The sequence below is a fragment of the Platalea leucorodia genome, assembly GCF_965183815.1.
Source record: "Platalea leucorodia genome assembly, chromosome: 3".
Lineage (NCBI taxonomy): Eukaryota > Metazoa > Chordata > Aves > Pelecaniformes > Threskiornithidae > Platalea > Platalea leucorodia.
Window position 1 is genome coordinate 8791547 of NC_138825.1, and position 19117 is coordinate 8810663.

General features: G+C 36.3%; 1 protein-coding gene across 2 annotated transcripts in view; it reads right to left on the reverse strand.

Moving 5' to 3' along the window:
- Nucleotides 1-19117, reverse strand: part of KIF16B (kinesin family member 16B) — a gene marked incomplete at its 3' end in the record, with an annotated part of 141114 nt that overhangs the window by 55132 nt on the left and 66865 nt on the right. For both annotated transcript variants that reach the window (XM_082306684.1, XM_082306683.1), the window contains exons 16-21: nt 15080-15162; nt 14792-14880; nt 7699-7731; nt 7288-7341; nt 4322-5677; nt 687-845 (exon numbers count right to left, since the gene is read on the reverse strand). In XM_082306684.1, coding sequence (XP_082162810.1) covers nt 687-845; nt 4322-5677; nt 7288-7341; nt 7699-7731; nt 14792-14880; nt 15080-15162 — 1774 coding nt within the window. The remainder of the gene's footprint in view (nt 1-686; nt 846-4321; nt 5678-7287; nt 7342-7698; nt 7732-14791; nt 14881-15079; nt 15163-19117) is intronic.

Consider the following 19117-nt stretch of genomic DNA (forward strand, 5'->3'; position numbering starts at 1 on the left):
CTTTTGAGCAAGTGTTCATTTAATAGGCAAAGGTTAACAATTTGTTACCACAATTAGACAACTTAATGGACCACAGGTTAAGCCACTGCTACGTGTACAGCTCTACGTACTAGTGGCACTGAAGGTAAGAGAGATGAAGATGAAATAGAAGGCTGGGGTTGCATCTTTAGTTACTTAATGGCTTGCTTTTATCACTTTTGCAATATCGGCAACTGGGGCTAACAAAGGTTTGGTCTTCAAACAGAAGGAATGTTCCAAGAGTTGATACTAACAACTGCATGCATAAGTGTAAAAAGAACAGAGAGGAAATAGATTTTAAGCGATACCAGACAGCTGCCCTATTAAAAAAGGCTTAAGACAATTTCATTTACTTTGTTGCTTTAAGTGTATATAAAGCAATACCATACAGACCAGTAACTGTAAACACAAAACCCATTTAAATACATTTAAGTCTACAGTTTCACAAACCTCTCTTCTAAAACAAACTGCACAGGAGCAACAGATGAGCCTGTTGGCTATTTAAAGGAAAATACAACAAATTCATTTTATTTCTAGACTAGTCTTTAAGCACAATGACAGTATTTAATTACAAGCCAACCCTGGCAGAATCATCTTTCAAAATATTTCTTTTCTAAAGCTATTGCTTGCATTCATATCAGAATATTGGAGGAATGCAGGTTACCTACCTATCATCGACGAGTGGAGCAGTGGGTGACTGTGGCTTTGTTGGGCTGGTAGGGGAAGTGGTATGGGAGAGTCTCTCTTCTAATGTTCCATGATTTCCTTTCTGACCACCATCACCCTCATATATTTTTTGCTTCAGCTGCTGAATTTCCTGATCCAGGCTATAAAGAGATCTTAAAATGTAATTCGCTTTGTTTTAAAGTTGATTCCCATAGTTCTTATGGGAAGTACTGTACTTACACTGGGATACATGTATGTAAGACTGTAGGCATTAGTATTTATGAAGATATAAAAATATAAAATATATAGCATATTTAGATAGGAAATAGAGACAGCTCAAAACCACATTACAACAGCAGTATTAAGTTAAATAAAACAACTTCAATAACTTCCAATGCAAAAGGTATCTAACTCAGCACATTAAATATTAATTGATAAGACTGAACCTGTCTATTAGGATCACTTGAATAAACTTTCCTCATTATCAATGACCTCAGTTATTAGCTTCTGGTGTGAAATAAATAAATAAAGGGGGGGGGGGGGGGCCTGGGGTGTTAAAACCTCAAAATACAGCACTAATCCAAAAAAACCCAAGGACAACATAAAGCAATGATGTGGCAAAACATATCTATAAGAAAATTTTTAAATTGTGTACTATACATAACTCTTATTTTCCAGTTATTCCTTCTGTCTGTATATACATTTTTGAAAATTTACTCACAAAATAAAACATCTAATATTTTATACATGCGTAATAAATCACCTTTTGAAATGGAAACCTCTGCGCTTTCTTTAACGAATAAATTTCTTACCAGCCAGATTTATGCACAGAATAGAATATGTAAAATCGGATACCATATTTTTGACTGAAAATGCCTGAGGCATCTAGTATAAAATAAGAAGCACTTCTTGCAACATTTATCATTTAGTCAAATTAAACTGTATTATAACAAAGTAATCTGCAGAACACACTTTTCACTCATAATGTAGCTGAGATTAGATTAATAACACAGTAATAATCTTTCCCATTTCCATTACAACTTTTGTCTGCGAAGGTAATTGTTTTTCTAGAGGTTACTTGAAAATTAAAGAATAAAAGAAAAGAAGTTCCTGCAAAAGCAGGGGAAACTATGCAAAGTTGGAATTCTACCACTTATCCTACAATCGCATATATCTAAATTGAAGTACAATGCTACAACTACTTTATTCCATCCTAGAGGTTAAACCAGAAAATTAAAGAGATGACAAATGCTGAGGCTTAGGCTGGAGTAAAGCAGGCTGAATTGTTACTTCATTTTTAGAGTACTTTTTGCTGCACTGCCAGAAGCCACCTGTTTCTTGTGATTAGCAGCAAAACAATCTTGCATCCTGAGGGAAAGTGGATGGGAGATGGCTGATGGATATAGGAGAGTGTTTGCATCTATGGAAAATCAATTTAACCACAAAAATCAGAATTACATTAAAGGAACAAAGCTTATCTCTTGATGTGTAAACATCCTACTATCAAAAGATATCACTTCCTACAGCTATAAACTTATCCAGCTGTGTGATGCATCCACTAGTAAGTACACTAAACTGCACCTTGCCACTTGTGAGCAATACATCCCGTTGTCACACAGATGACTTTGAAGTTGCTTTATGTTCATTCTATTGCCACAAACCTCTGCCAGTAAAGACAAAACGTGTATGTATTATTCCAGTTAAGTTAACTTCAAATTATCGTTTTGGGAGGTCATCCCTGTAGGTTAAAGAATTTGAGCTAACGTATTATTCCAACTGGAAAAAAAAACATTTATCCAGTTATGACGGACTTACGCTCATAGAGCATTTCAAATGCATATTGCATTTAAACATTTTCAGAGAGTTAACACTGACCTGAACCAGAGCACATCATCACATAATGGTATCTATATAAACAACAAGAAATATATACAATTCATATGTTTACTATAGGGCCCAAGACATTGTGCACTGTGAAGTGTAAACTCAAATACAGGAGTGATAAGTAGCCTGAAACATTTAACATACTATCACGTATCTTAAGATTTTCTTCTGCCTAGTTTCATAAAAACTTTCTGAATTGAATTATTCAGGCCCCTGGGCAATTCACTGAAAGACTTCAAAGTTTTATTTAGTTTGTGCAAGAGGACTTTAAAGTAAACAAGAAAAAAAAAAAAAAAAAACAAGGAAAAAAGAGACCTTTTCACTTCCTTGGTATCTTTTCCAAACCTCAGTCTTGTAACTGACAACATATTTTTTCGCTTATCACACAACCCAGTAATCTCTTGAGGGCTAAGCTGTCTATTTTTGTGGAACCTCCAGTTGTTTATAGCTTACTTTAGTCAAGCAAGATGCTTAGTGTAGAAAATGAGATTTTATGTTCAAGACAATTATGAAAAATAATGGCAATATCCACGACAAAATCATAAATCAGTATTGAAAATATTTAAATAAAATCCACACAATGGTACCTCTAAATGTTGGAAAAAGTGACCTCTACAGAGGCTATAGAAAGGAACTATTCTGTTCTGGTAATGGTATAAAAGGAAAAGGATACAGAAGAGCTCTTCAATTTGGCTATAGGCAAGTTTCTTTTTTTTAGGTGGTTTTTCTAATCAAGCATCTGTTTGAAGGGCTTATGAAAGAAGAGTCAGATAATTAGTGAAATATTTAAAAAAAAAAAAAGACAAATGCTACCTCAAGAAAACACACTTCATTGTTTCACCGATAATCACAGGTTTTAAAGCTCTAGTATTAGCAAATCAGACAACACATTTCAAAAGGGCAATTTTGCCCTTTTTCCATACTGCATGGATTAAATGCAATTATCCCAGTGGATTTTTGCTTAGGCCAAAAATAAAACAAAAGATTTCTTCCTCTTCTTCCACATAGAAAGATCCTTCCTTACCTGAATCACTTCTCTGAGCCTCCCATACTTAGGCTGAACGTTATGCTACCAGATATCACTTGTATAACCGATGACATTGTTTCTGTACCTAAAAGGGTTTGTCATCACATAGGGCTGTATTAAAGCCTCTCTGTATTTTCCAATAAGCTTAAAAACCACCATCAAATTTTACATGGATATATGGCTGGTCTATTTTATTTAGCCCTGAAACCAATAACAAAAAATTAAATATTACACCTGTTTACTTTGAATACCAGAAGTGTTCAGTACATCATCAGTTGAGACAGACAGTTGGCAGTCTACTGTAACTATCAGTCTCCAAATCTTGATCAAACATCTAGCTTGTTACTAATAAAGAAACAAAATGTTATATATTAATATTTTAAGAGAAAAAAAGTTGTTAGATGGTACATGTTTTTGTAAGGGCAGAACGCAAGGTTGGCTGAGCTTTCTAAATAGGTAAAACAATTTATTTAAGTACTGTGATGGCTAATGCAAATACTATACTGCTGAGGATGGGATAAGTATCCGAGCACAACAGAAACTAATGAGTGAGCAAAAATCCTTTAAAAAGCAATACAGAGTTTCAATTCTGGGTAAACTACTTGAAACTCATCAAGAAACTCAAATACTGGGACACAGACAAGTCTCTCTCTTGACATCTAAGGTATAAAACGATAAGCTTTTTGTGCATAGCTTCTAATAAATGGAAGCTACCACTACACTTACCGTTCTCGGTCTTGCTCGAGGGCTTTCTGCTCAGCTTCTAGACTAGCCTGCAGACCTGCCTGTTCGCTGCAGCTGTTGTTCAAGGTGGCAAGCTTCTGTTTCTGCTCTTCAATTTCAAAGTCTATCGTCGAACGACGTTGCAAAGCAGAGTGCCTCCTTTCTAACTTAGCAACAGCTTGCTCCAGCGCCTCTCTCTGCTGTTTTTCCCTTGATTCAAGGATTTCTTTTTCCTTTTTCCGAACCTTTTCTTCCTGACGAGCTACATTGGCTGTGAATTCAAAGGTTTCTTGAAGCTGCTGCAGCTGATTTGTGCTAGCTCTATACTGGGCAAGCTGCTCTTCTTTTTCTTCTATTTCTTTCTCTATTTGATAGAGAGTATTATCTAACCCTAACAAGCCCCTATCCAGGACTTCAGAAGCTCTTTGTTTTTCTTCCAGCAGAGCTGGCAAATGATTACTCCTCAGGTACTCAAGCTGGCGTACTTTAGATTGGAGCCTGTACTCCGCTGTCTTTATCTTGTCAAATTCTTCAGCCTTGAGTACAGCATCCACAAAGTTTTCATCATCTCTCTTGAGATTTAAATGTTCTTCATGTGCAAATTTTAAGCGTTCCAGAGCTGCTCTTTCATCTGCTATTTCCTTTTCTAGGTGATCCATTTGTTGAACTAAATCTTTTTCCAAAATAGTTAACTGTTCCAGTTGTTTCCTTTTAAACTCTATGAAATCATGCTGTGCTTTTTCTAACTCTTCGCAGTTTTCATCACCTTCAGATCGGGCTTCCTTGACTTTCAAAAGAGATTCTCTAATATCCTCAAGATCTCTTTTGTCTTCTTCAACCCTTTGTACATCCCCTCTCTTCAGGAGCTCTATCATGACCTGCTTCTCTCTAAGCTGTTCTTCTAGATGAGCCACCAGCATCACCTGCTCCCTTTCTTGTTCTTCAAGTCTCTTTTTTTCTGATTCCAGCTTAATATACTGTTCATCTTTTTCCTTTTTAAGTTTTTCTAGTTCACGGAAAATCTGCATTTTCTCTGCTGTTTCATTATGATTAAGTTCTTGTAGTCGCTGCAATTCCTCTTTGACTCGGGCAAAAATTTCCTCCTGCTGCTTTTTCTTTTGAAGCTCTATCTCCTGTTGTTCCCGTAATCTCTCTTCTTCAAATTTTTCTTTTTCAGCCAGCAGATCCTTTAACCTGCTCTCAATGTGAACACTTCTCCGTTTCAGACTCTCTTCCTGTTTTCGAATTTGCAGCTGTACTATTTCTGTCTCTTTACGCTGTGACTCTACTTCTTGCTGCATTCTTACAAGTTCTGCTTTGTCAGACCTTTGTTTTTCTTCCATTTCTTCTATTTGTTTCCTACAGTAAAACATTTACATAGAATATTTCAAACTTTTCTTTTTTTTCCAAAGACAACATATCCCTTAGAAGTTAAAAAGGCTTGGACAAGGATTTTGCAGTATATGTAACCGTTTCTCTTTTTTAATAGTTCTGTTTTGCCACAGGTTAAGAACTTGCATTGCTTAGAAGTGACTCAATGCACGAGACAAATGGTAAAGAGATTCATATAGTCTATTTCAACATAAAAAGTTATGGACACATGAAGTTATAGGAAGACATGGTATACAGTAGTCATGTTAGTAGAAAATTAGACTGCATTAGTTCTGTCAAATCCAATAAAAATATTGATAGAACACATTCATGCACACAGTGAAGAGTAAATATATATATTTTTGTATATACATACATTCTCATGTACACAAACTTGCATAAAAGGACTTGATTAGAAATTTACCTCCCCAAATTTAAGCCAACAGATGATTTAAAACAATGTCTTCTCTTTAGGTGAGCCCAACTGAATTATTGATAAACAGGATTATAATATTAGGAACACACATATTTGAGAGAGAAATTACTTGAAGACAAATTATTATGTCCTGTGCAATCTCTTGTTTAAAGGTTCTAGTGCATTCCAAATGAGGACAGACTGAGACTTGAAGGTCACCGTTATCCCTGTAATACAATCACCTGAATAGATGTAGAGACAACCTGCAAGTCATTTGGTTACTTTGCAAGAAGTTAAAGTCAGATAAATTAAAGCATAAGCGAAGAAACTTCAGTGCAATATGAATTCAAATCCTATCAACATAACAAAGAGGATAAATATCAGTGATTCTGTTGCATCATTTTCTGAATAAGATCTTCTAATGCTTCAGAGTTTCAGGGGTTTTCTGAGTTCACTTAACTTAGTCCAACTATATAAACAGCTCTTTCAAAATGGAGCACGCAGTCTAAAGCTGAGATGGCAGAAAGTGTCTTTCAGCTTATGAATCTAATCAATGCTGTGATCTGCAACAAGGTGAGAGCTATCACTTCTAAAATCTTAGCAGGTATGATGAGCCAGAACAGTCAGCTCAGGTTGCCAGCTGACAACACCACATTCATTTGTACATCAAACTGATTTCTCAATAATGTTCTGATGAGTATGATTGGTATGCCCATACCAGCAAGACAGCTTTATTTAAGAGAAGCAGAGTTTAACATGTGAGTTTTTCCATTCAAGATTCAATCCAAAGGCAACTAAACCATGAAAAAAGATCTGAATAAAGAATGTAATCTCCCATCTTTTAAAATAATACCACAAAAATTAAGTACTAAGTATGAAAATTAAGCGAGAGTAATATATTAGATTTGTATAATCTACCCTCCTCATACCTTTGTGGTTTGTTTTTTTTTTTTACTAAAGATCAGTTAGCTACAATTCAGCTTGTCTATCTGTTACTAATCAATAAGAAAGAACAGTTCAAGAAAATAACCAAAATCTTCATAGAAGACCAAAAAACCATAAAATTATTTATATCAGGATCCTATCCTTGATGAGTAACACCGTGATTCCAAATTAATGATTTAAATGAGTCTGCAACATGTATGCATACACACACACACGTAAAGACCACAGAGAATATTACCTTTTACTTTCTAATTTTTCAAGCTCCTCTCGTTGTTGTCTCTCAAATTCTAGCCTGATTTAAAAAAAAAAAAAAAAAAAAAAGAACACAGTGAAAAAGTCATTTCATGAGTATCAAAAAATAGGAAGATATGATGCAATTCAGTGAAGATTTTAACAATGGTACAAATCAAGAGTTTTATAAAACTAGTTTCTACAATAACAGAAAATATTTCCTTCATTAGGGTTACAAATTAGATATCATGCTGTCTGACACGAGTACAAACAGAAAAGTAAATGAATTTCTGGGGGGGGAAAAAAAAAACTATTTAAAAAGTAAAGTTAAACAAGACAGATAAATGATTAGCATAGCCTCTGCAAGTTAACTACATGCGGACATGGCAATCAATATATAGAAATTGAATTTCTCTACCTTAGACAGATCGGTCCTTTTACAGTGAAAAGACTGCCATGGGAGGCAGGAGTAAACAGAGCGATCAATTAAGAAAGGAATTGATAGAAAAAAACATATTAGCGGTACAGAATATTTTAAAGTCAACAACAGTTTGTTTCATTAGAGGTTAAATTGGTTAGATTCACAGAACATTTGTCACGTTACAACTCAAAAATAAAATTTAAATAATTCTTTCTAAACACATTTTTCAAAAGTCAATGATGGTTAAATCGATGCTCCTCTTCCTATGGTTTATTAACTTGGCCACTTCTGAGAAGGTAAGGAGCTACAAAACTATGCTACAGCATGCTTGTAGTTCTTCCTTTTCCTCCCAAGAAAAAGAAAAAAGACTCAAACATTACTATGATGTAATCAGTGGGGTTGAATCAAATTCCTGTGAAGTGCAACATTCAAGCACACAACACAATTCAAACCCATTTATCCAAAATATTTTTATATTTTAATGTATTTAGTTTGATATGGTTCTGAAAAATTATGGGAAAGTATTTTATGCCATTTTTAATATCAGCTCTTATTACAGTTGTACAGAAGTCTTCCTCTTATTTTAATTGCCTTTCAAAGATTTATGGTTTTTTAAGGAATTTTTTTCAAAACAAATATTAAAAAAGCATAGAGAACCTATATATGGACTGAAATATTCAACCAAATACACAAATATCCAGTTATTTTGGCCTGCTACAGCTTAAGGAGTTTGCACGTTAGTGAGACAGTCCATAAACACTGAAATAATGCAAAGCTGCACCACAAATTAACTTAAGTTTTTGACGAACTGCAGTTTAAGATGTCATGACCACAATTATGCAGACAGGGTTTTTAAAAATAAGGTACTTTTAGTATTTCTTTCTAAAAAACATACAAATGCCTACAACAAAAAGGAATTGCCCTGGGAAACATGTAAATACACCAATAATCTAATGCTTATAAAGCAAATAAAATGAACTTTGATTCCTACATGCTCAAGAAGCACCACTCTAACCGCTGCAATACTGGGGAAAGACTACTTTAACAAATTCCATTTTTCCCTATTTCTCACAAATTCATTTTAAAAAATACCTTCTACAATGCCTAAGAGATTAGCAAATGTAGATTTTTACACACAACTCCAGACATCTGGATCCTTCATGTAAATGTCTCACCAAAAGCCCCTTCACATTTGCATTAAGACTATCTAGGATGGGCACTTCTGGGCCCAACATTACAATATTATCTCAACATTACAGCACAAGGAGAGATGACAGCAATTTAGTATTTTTAATTTTATCATAATTTCTGTAGCAGCAATGCAAAATTCATGAAGTTATGCAAAGAGAACAAAAAGCAATCTTAAGGGACCTTCAGAAAGCAAAAGCTTAATTTAATGGTTACCCTGTACTTACCCCCCCCCCCCCCTTTTTTTTTTTTTTTAAGCTACACCTCAAAAGCCCTCGCTTTGGCTATGGTCTACCTCTGGAATTCATAGCTGTTAGTTATCACTTCTTACCTAGGGCTTGGCTGACAAATGCCACTTCTTCACTATGAGGGTGGTGAGGCACTGGAACAGGTTGCCCAGAGAAGTGGTGGATGCCCCATCCCTGGAAGTGTTCAAGGCCAGGCTGGATGGGGCTCTGAGCAACCCGGTCTAGTGGAAGGCGGCCCTGCCCATGGCAGGGGGGTTGGAACTAGACGATCTTTAAGGCCCCTTCAAGCCCAAACCATTCTATGGTTCTATGATATGCACCATTACTTCAGTTCAAAATAATATAGACCCTGGGGAATATAGCTCTGGTCTGTGGAAACGCTGATGTCCGTTGGGCGCTGTCAGATGTAGACCATCTTTGCTTAGACAGCTGGCAAAGATGATTTACAAGTATTCCCATGTTTGGTTAAGCCATAATGAAGTAAAATGTTTCGGATCAGCTAACATAATGTGCAAAACCCAGAGCAAAAATCTTTTGATATTTTGACTGTCCTATAAAACACAAGTTGGTGACATATTTTATATATGCATAAAAATGGTAACTAGCTTCTGACTGAGATCTGATACAAGGAAAATGAGCCATCATAGCAATCAGCCTGATATAAAAACAGGTCTGTGGTGAAAACTCTGTCACCTTCTCTTTGAGGCAATGTCCAATACCTTCAACACTGGCATCACGACAATCAGTTTTACCTTACACTGAAATGAAGCCAGCGGTGCTCAACAGGTTGTTCAGGAAGGAGGAATGAACTATGCAGAAGTGGTTCTTTCTTCAGTGAAAATGGCTATGTCCCAAAGCCAAATACAGATCATCAGCACCCCAACCAACAGCTTCCAAACGCTACACCTAGCTATTTTAAAAATGCACATTTAATGCATTTTAGACAAGTAAATACTCCTATGAAGAGGACGCTAACACAGCCTGGTGTTTTGCTGCTACGTAGAGTCGGTGGTGCCTAAGAAGGTCTGAGCTCCACTGAAGGCTCTCCTACCACGGGGTTATTCACAGTGCCTCTGTTCTCCATCAAAGGCGCTCACGCTGCAGCATTTATTTCTGCAGGGATAATAATGATGCCTGTCTTCCTTAGCCGGCTGCCTATTTTCTCAATATATTTAGGAATTCACCACTTGAGACCATTACCTCAGCAGTATTTGCTTCAAACTGGTTGTGAGTTCAAAGTTATTTCAGGACAGGAGAGAATCTGGGGAGGCAGGACAGGCTGTCAATGATTGCAGAAATCTTGTTTCTTTAAGAAGCTAGTCAAAAAAATCTCACCATCAACAAAAAAAAATATCACTGACTATAACAAATCACTGACAGTCTTACAAAGCACAGATGCAAGACTGATGTTTTCCGGTTTAGTCTATCTGTAATAAAAATCTTTTTCACATAACCTCTACTCCCTTTATTAATGTGAGCACTACTGTGAATAGAAAAAAAAAATATATATTAGCTTGAAATTAAAAAGAAAGAAACATACAAATATTAACAACTAGAATCCATTCTTTATTCTTTTGTAGATGTACCACAAAGGAACTTAATCTGATCAGTGTTGAATTACATAGCCACCATTTTCCTGGAAAATGTGGCATATCTAGTGATAAGAGCAGTGTAGATAAGCTGCAGAGAAAGGAAGTCAGTTCTACTAGCACAGTACTACAATAGCTTAATTTACACAGCACAAAAGTGCGATCTGGTACTACATCTACTAGGAAAGACTGAGTAATGGCAGGACTACAAAGATGTTACAATGCTGCTCAGTAGCCCAATTTATGAGATGGATTTAAAAAAAAAAAAAAACTAAACAAAAACCCCTATGCTAAGTCCATGACAAGACCAAGGTTTCTCATGAGTGGTTTTAGAGTTACAGTATAATGTAGCTTACAAAAGGTCCACAAATGAAATCTTCAGCATAAATCTATGTGCAAAATTCTGTTTTATCCAAAGCTTATTATCTGAAGCAGTGTTGCATGACACCAGATTAAAGACAAAGACGGGGAGCAAGCAGAACAAAGAATTTTGCACATTAAGCCAAAATTTTATGCAACTATCTCCACATATGGGAAATTAACAGCCAAACAAGCAAAAAAACCACCCACCCACCCCCCCCACACACAAAGACCACCCATCTGAAAACACAACTAAAGATAACACTGATTTTCACATGGGAAAGATACAGATACAGTAAGGAAGATCCATCATTTATCTGCTTTCACAACTGAAGGTAATACCGCACAGACTCTTCTGCCATTGATTGCTAAAGATGCTAGATCTTAAAAGCTGTTTATTGCAACCTCCAGAAACTGCAAATTTAGCTGCCAGCCTTTAGGTTATCAATACTGAAACTGGAAGAAAAGGTGGTCTTGAAAGTGCTAAATTCACAATAGGCAGAATGCTAGTCAGCTACAGAAGTTGCACAAAAAAACCCCCCAGAGGGCCAGCTATTTAATCTAGATCTACATTGCCGGTGGGCAGTACACTGTTATGTTATGAGAAACTGATACCGCAATCTATTGTAATAAAGGGTCATACCAAAGGACCGCATCCTACATTGTTCCTGATGAAAAAAAAAAATCCAACCCAAATTTAGCGTAGGATATTCTTTTCCAGCTGCACTTTTCCAGGAAGCAAGATGCTCGCCCCCACCTAACGCCTTGGGTACAAGTACCCTGCCTTTGATACCCAGAGAGGAGATTTACTGAATGTTTTACCCAGGCTTAACACAGTCACCACTCAGAATAACCACTGCAGCACGGCACCTGCTAAGCAGCACTCCTAGCTGGAAGTACAGAGCTCAAGCATTCTGCGAGCCGGCTAACTCTTTACAAATACCATGCCATTGGCTTTGAATCATTACTAAAGCCTAAATGCCTGGGGTCTGCTTTATTAAAAACTTATTCTTTTCTTTAACTTGCATTTACCCCAGCCACCTGTTCCCCTTAAAGTAACACTTTCTGCAGAATTACCTCTTTGGGACAAGCCCACCACATGATCAGAAAAACCCCAGTGCTGCCACAAAGGAGGAGATGGAAAGAAAACAGTGTTAACATCAACAAAAATAAATTTAAAATTGTCACGGAACCCCAACCTAAGCTGAAAAGCTGCCGTTGCCAAATTGATGTCCATAAAGATGCATCAATTACGGAAGATGCTTTCTTCTACCGATTTGCTTCTCTTTGCAGCAGTCATAAAAGCAGTAAAACCAGTCATATTTGAGGTTTTTTTCGTTTGTTTTTTTGTTTTGTTTTCTTTGGGGTTTTTGGTTGTTTGTGGTTTGGTTTTTTTTTGTTTTTTTTGTTTTTTTTGTTTTTTTTTTTTTAAATCGCTGATCTATTAGGACAACACCCACCTCTGCACTGCGTAGGCAATGTGCATTATTAGGTACGGCATCTATTATTTTAAACATAAGTAAAGCATCTAAAGATGGGGGTAAGAGTTTAAATTATGAATATGCAACCATGAGCTTCCTCGCTTATAAAAACATACGTACATAACGGTGACTACGGAACAACCTCAGATAGGTTTTATTGCTCACAAACAAGTGACAGTCATGCAGACCTGCATTCCTCCTGTAATGTGAGCCTTAAGCATAATCCTTTCTTGTGTTTACAAATTAAGCAGGACAAAGTATCTACTCCTGCAAGCCAGTTCACAAAGATTAACTGAACGCAGACTAGCAGGAGAATATCAATAATTAACCCTCTGCTCATAGTTTATAGTCTAATAAAACATAGGCGTGAAAGTGTTTGGGAATATGAAGAGTATTTCACCTAATCTCATCCTCAATTTCAACAGCACTCTTGTAATCACACCCAAGAAATAAAACTAAAAGTTACAAGAATTAGATAGGAAAAATTGTAGTGTTTCTAAAAATTGCTGCATACATTGATAACTTAATTATACTGTTTGATTTCCAGAAAACCAAGGCAAGATGTTTGAAGAACTCAGAGGGAAAAAAGAAGCTATATTCCACAAAATTTATTAGGCAAAAAAGAATTTGCTATAATCTACTTCACCATACAGACAATCAAGCAACACTCAAGACTGTTTCTTCTTTTTTTTTTTTTTTCCCTTTTCTTTTTTTTTAAATAAGGGTCACAGGAAAAATCCTCTCTGTAAGACACAATTTAGCATTAACTGAAGGCAGTATGAACTCCTTGGGCAGGGAGTTATTCTTAAGCCTACCTTCAACAGGGCCTTGCCCATGCCATTATATGTTGCTGCAAATCTGAAAGACTAAAAGTGAGGCAGTGCTGAAACAATCTGTCCTACTCTATGCTGACTGCAAAGTCAAGGTCAGTACTGTGCAGTATAATGCAATTATTCATAACAGTATTGTAACAGAGTAACATTATTAGTCTGGGAAAAGCCCATGGTAGCTGATCAATAACCAGAGGTAACAAAGAACAGCCAGGAACTTTTCCCAGCCCACGGAAAATATAATACTAGCAACTGTCACTAGAAGTTTTTAGATCAAACTATCAGAAAAGCTAAAGAAATAGAAAAATATACATAGACTTTTTTGATAGACTTTTTTGACCTTCTCTTTCATCTCTGAAAAAATATGTAATTTATGAGCAACTAGCTCACTATCTTGAGATCTCTATAGGTAGCTCAGTAGCAAAAGAGTAACAATCACATTTGAAGCAGTGTTATTACACATATTCACTGTATTTAAGACATTGTTTAACTTTAAGTTATTATTACTTGTCCAATCTTCCGAAGTTCTAATGGATAAAGAGCAACCCCACAGTAAAACTGCGGAATAAAACTGCACTATCCGAGCCTGTAATTCAATTTATGGCCAATTTTTCAAAAGCACATAGGTGGTTAAAGTGCCTCATCTCACACTCAATTCAAAACACAGGCACCAGCTATTGGAAAAAAAAAAATTAGAACAAAACACCATCAATTCTCTGTAAGTCATTTTAAGAACACTGGTAAAAACATTAAAAACAGAGTCTCTACAATAAGCAGTCTATGTCATTGTAACTGTATAATAAAACTGTTTTCCACATTCTAGCTTGGCCACCTACTAGGAGGTATATAGGTGAGAACACAAGACATTCATTTCCCAGCCTTTTTATGCTTGTATTGGTATTATATGAACTCAAAAAAACTTGATTTTCAGTTTACAATGCATTTTTCTCAGGAAAAATAGTTAACCTGTAATTCTGAAGAAAGCATAAATGTAAAATTTGCCATGTCATTATTGTGCTGGACTGCCTTGGTTATAATGCAAATGTTGCCTCCCAGACTCCAGGTACTACAACTTTCTTTGTGTTAGAGCTATCAGTGTGGCTGTTTGCTGGTGCAGTTACTCTTTTTGCATTTAACTAGAGAAATCCCAGGTAAAAGCAAGTTTTAAGCAGGATGAAAAGTTCCTCAGTGTCCCTTCACCCCACTTCCTAGCATGGACTAGTTCAAATAACATTTCTGAAAAGTTCTGGCTTCATTCAGAAGCTCATTATTTAACAAGCAAATACTATTAACCTGAGAACAAAATATTTTCTATTACTGCCATTTGGAACATTCAAACCACTACAATGAAGAACAGCTGCAACTTTAATAATTGCATTTTAGAATATACTCACCCTGGATTATAAAGCATAACCGCTGACAGGTTCTCACAAGATTTTGAAAGATCTGTCATAGACAAGCTAAAGGAAGATAGCAGTCCACTCTACAACAGACCATAAAATAAATGTATTAGACAAACACTGATGTGCTTACAAACTCTTATTTTCTTGCACTTGATGAAATATTAACTAATGTATGTGAAGCAAGTAAAAAAAAGTATTCTACAACAATCAAGATATATCTATATTAACAAGAAAATTGCAAAAAGGTTTAAATTTCCCCAAACACTGATTTAATCTCACCTTTCTTTTTTCCCTTAGCTTAGCAGCTTCTTTGGGGTGGTTAAAGCGAAACATATTGGTTCTTCCAAGTAATATAACAGCACCTGATGAGAAAAACACACACCATTCACTGACAACATACTGCACCTGAAAATGCCAAGTAATTTTTCAGACATACAAGATGTAAGCAAAGACTTGCATTAAGCAAGAACAAAATGAAAATGCATTTTGACAATTCGAGTGTATAACGATGCAGTCACAGCTACGTTAAATGATGTATACAGTTTATTCCTTCCTCTTCCTTTCCTAAAAAAAAAAACCCACACATGTTCACGCACACAAAAGTCAATCATGTTCAAGCAGTTCAGTTAAAGAATAAATATAGGTAGAGAAAGCAGTGGAAGCAGCTGCCCCAATTTGATCTATACACTTCAACAGTGCTACTCTGGAAGCCACCAGTAAGTACCAGATACAATGGGAACGCCCACAAATGTGACTAAGAACAAACTTGTCCATCTACTACTGACTGCAGTCAGGTTTAAATCCACCTACGTGAAAGCTCCAGATCTCTATAATTTGTACTCTCACTTACATTTTTCTTCTCTATGTGGAACAACACTGAAGTTTATCATCACTCGAAACGGGATCATTAGACTTTTATACCCAATAGCTATTTTCTGAGGGAAGAACCTTGAATAATTCATACTGCTCAATGCACATTCATTATTGTGTTTAATCAGTTAAGGTGCAGGTCACAAATAATGAGATTCTTGGCAATTCTTACGATATTTTAAAGAGAATGGCACCAAGATCAATACTTTCCAGCTAAGAAGTATATTGTCAGTGATGTCTCACTACTGTCATGACATGGAATTCTTCCAAGTTAACCGTCACAGAATCAAGCATTTATCTGTTGGACGGTATGAGGCATTTTTAAAAAGGAAAAAGGACTCCATTACACTCACAGTATGAAAAAGCACACTGACTGTTCACTACAAACAAATTCTTACCATCTGAGAATGAAATGCTGTCCTTAGTAAGGAATGCTCCTCTTAAAATTAGCTTAATTAGGAATATAAACCCAAACAAGGTCATCCAGTCTTGGCAAATAAACGGCAACAAGCACAACAGTCACGACATCACTTCTTGCTGTCTACACACCACCTCAATTTTGGACCATATGAAGAGTTTACCTGGGTCTAATCCTAAAAAGGATTAGCTTTCATAAATCCATACGTAGGTTTGTATTGCAAAGTCATTTTGCTACCACCTCTAATTTAAATGATGACCTTTCCTTCAAAAAGTGCGCTGGGCATACTTTTTATGTCAGCCTATTGAAAGGGATCCCTGATGGTCATGACTGCTGTAGTGAAAGGGCTAAAACTGTTGTTAGTCCACCACTGCTTCATATGCTCACAGCTGTCCCAAACATTTATCTGTTCTACTCTTGCTGACTGCCTGGAGGAGAATTTTGTGACAGTGAGGACTTCTATGAAATTCCTTCAGTGACTTTCAAATGAAGATAAAAATAATTTATTGTAAACATTTTTGACCACTTCACTAGGTGGAAGCAACTTAAATTAAAATTTCAGAATTAATATAGATATGTGTTCCTATCTTCATGAATTTAAAAGAAAATAGGAGAAAGAGGCTTAACAGCAAGCACATGACAAGTCAAACCCAGACGACTGATCATATGAACAACTAGGTTTCTCTTTTAGTACTTCTCTGAATCCTATGATCATGTTTGTATTATTTTGTTATTAAGAAAAAACTCTACTATCTTAACTCCCACTTGACAGAACTTAGATAAGCATCAACATCAAAGCCTCTTTAGGAAGAAAAAGTCTGGACAAAACTGTGCAAATATTTCCTAAGCGTCAGGTTCAATTGTCCGCTGTGGCACAATGCAGCTCTCCATCAGAATGCAAGTATGCAAAGCGCAGCATAAATGTCATCATAGAAACATAACTGGATTTGCTATGGAGTTTGCTTTCCATTTATTTACTGTAAGAAACAATTCTTATTCTCCTTGAATGTTAAATGGCAAAGAAAAAAGGTTTGTCAAATACATTGGTAGTACTAAGAACAACAACAAAAACTAAGCAAAAAAAGTCTTTATCATTTGTGAAGCTCTGATCTCGCAATTTAGCTGGTTGACTCCAACACATAAATGACCACAGAGCATAGGGCAAAAAAATACATACGCACACACACATATATAAATATATATATATGTATAAGAAGAATGCCTGTTGAATGTCATCAAGCATCTCTGATCTACACAGAGCAATCTTTTGGAACTATGAAAACAAATGTATCAATAATTAAGATCTTACCACCTTCTAAAAGTAACTTTTTTATTTTTAAAAGTTATTTTTTTTATTAACAAACAATAAAAAAAAAGCAGTGGGAGATTACGTTAACTACAGAAGGGTTGGCATTTTGGCCTAAAAACTGGAAAACTTGGTTTAAGTTGAGGATAAATTTATAATCATAGAATCATTTAGGTTGGAAAAAGACCTTTAATATCATTGAGTCCAACCATTAACCTAGCACTGCCAAGTCCACCACTAAACCATGTCCCTAAATGCCACATCTACACAGCTTTTAAATACCTCCAGGGATGGAGACTCAACCACTTCCCTGGGCAGCCTGTTCCAGTGCCTGACAACCCTTTCAGTGAAGAAATTTTTCCTAATAACTAATCTAAACCTCCCCTGGTGCAGCTTGAGGCCATCTCCTCTTGTCCTATCGCTTGTTACTTGGGAGAAGAGACCGACCCCCACCTCACTACAGCCTCCTTTCAGGCAGTTGTAGAGCACGATAAGGTCTCCCCTCAGCCTCCTCTTCACCAGACTAATTCTAATTGTGAACATTAATTCAATTACCTCTAGAAACTCTACCATACGTTCTCAAGAATAAAAAAAATATTGTAGTAAGTTACATTTACACAAAGAGGCCACGTTAGCCAGAATTCACAAATGCTGGAAGTAATCTGTAGAAGGAAGTGATAATTAATTAATATGCCTTTTTTTTTTAGCTCCATGACAGTCTAAAAACTAAACACATTTTCAAACGAACAGTTATTAACGACAAACGGAAACATTTAAATATATTAGCAGTTAATCAGCATTACCTAAAGCAGATATTTAAGGAGGATGCCACTTCATGCTGTGAGACTAAATGCTAACACAGCTAGGATACATGGATTGTGCACAAGTTGTTAAACTAGTTATTTCATCAACTTTACCCACCTGATGTCACAGCGGCCATCTTTCTGTTACACTCAGTCTGGTTACACAGGCTGCAGGTCAGCTTATGCAGCTTCCTCCCACCGCCGCTGCCCCCCTGCCCGCCCCCCCCCCCCAATTTAGTAACTCAAAGCAACCCTATCCTCTTTTGAGTTGCAGATATCTTTAGACAGACAGAAATTTGGGGTGAAAAAAAGTCACGTTTCCACTGTTCACAGTACAAAAATCAAGTTGTTACATACACCTGGAAGAGGGAAATAGCATCTAAACTCCTACTTTCTTCTGAGGCACATCAAACCTCTGCTGCCTTTGAAATGCAACACGATAAAGTAAAGATGAGTCATTGCAACTGCAGTTCTTATTGTTTACAGTGTTATTTGCCATTAATGTCTATGTTTCTATTGCTAATAATTTATCAATGGGATTTACCCAAATATAAGACAAGGGAGGCTGGGCTTTCTTTTTTTCCCCCCCAGTATCTGTAACAGAAACAAGTGCATACATCTCTCATTCTGTATGAAGAAACAGACACTTTAGAAAACCACCGTCCCCTCTCTACACCAAAACTCTTCACTTTCTGAGAGCAGACTTTTGAAGCACTTGTTTGAGCTCAGAAAAGATGCAAGACTTTCCTTGTTCAACACTGCATTCTTCCTTTGTTAGAATAAGCTTACTCTGAAAGCTTCTTTCCAGGAATGTAAAGTGATATTGCTTTTCAGCAGCTGAGCTGTGTCACAGCCTCACTCCTAAACAGTCTTCAGCTCATTGCTAAATGGGAGGATACTCTGGGTGCTCCTGGAAGATA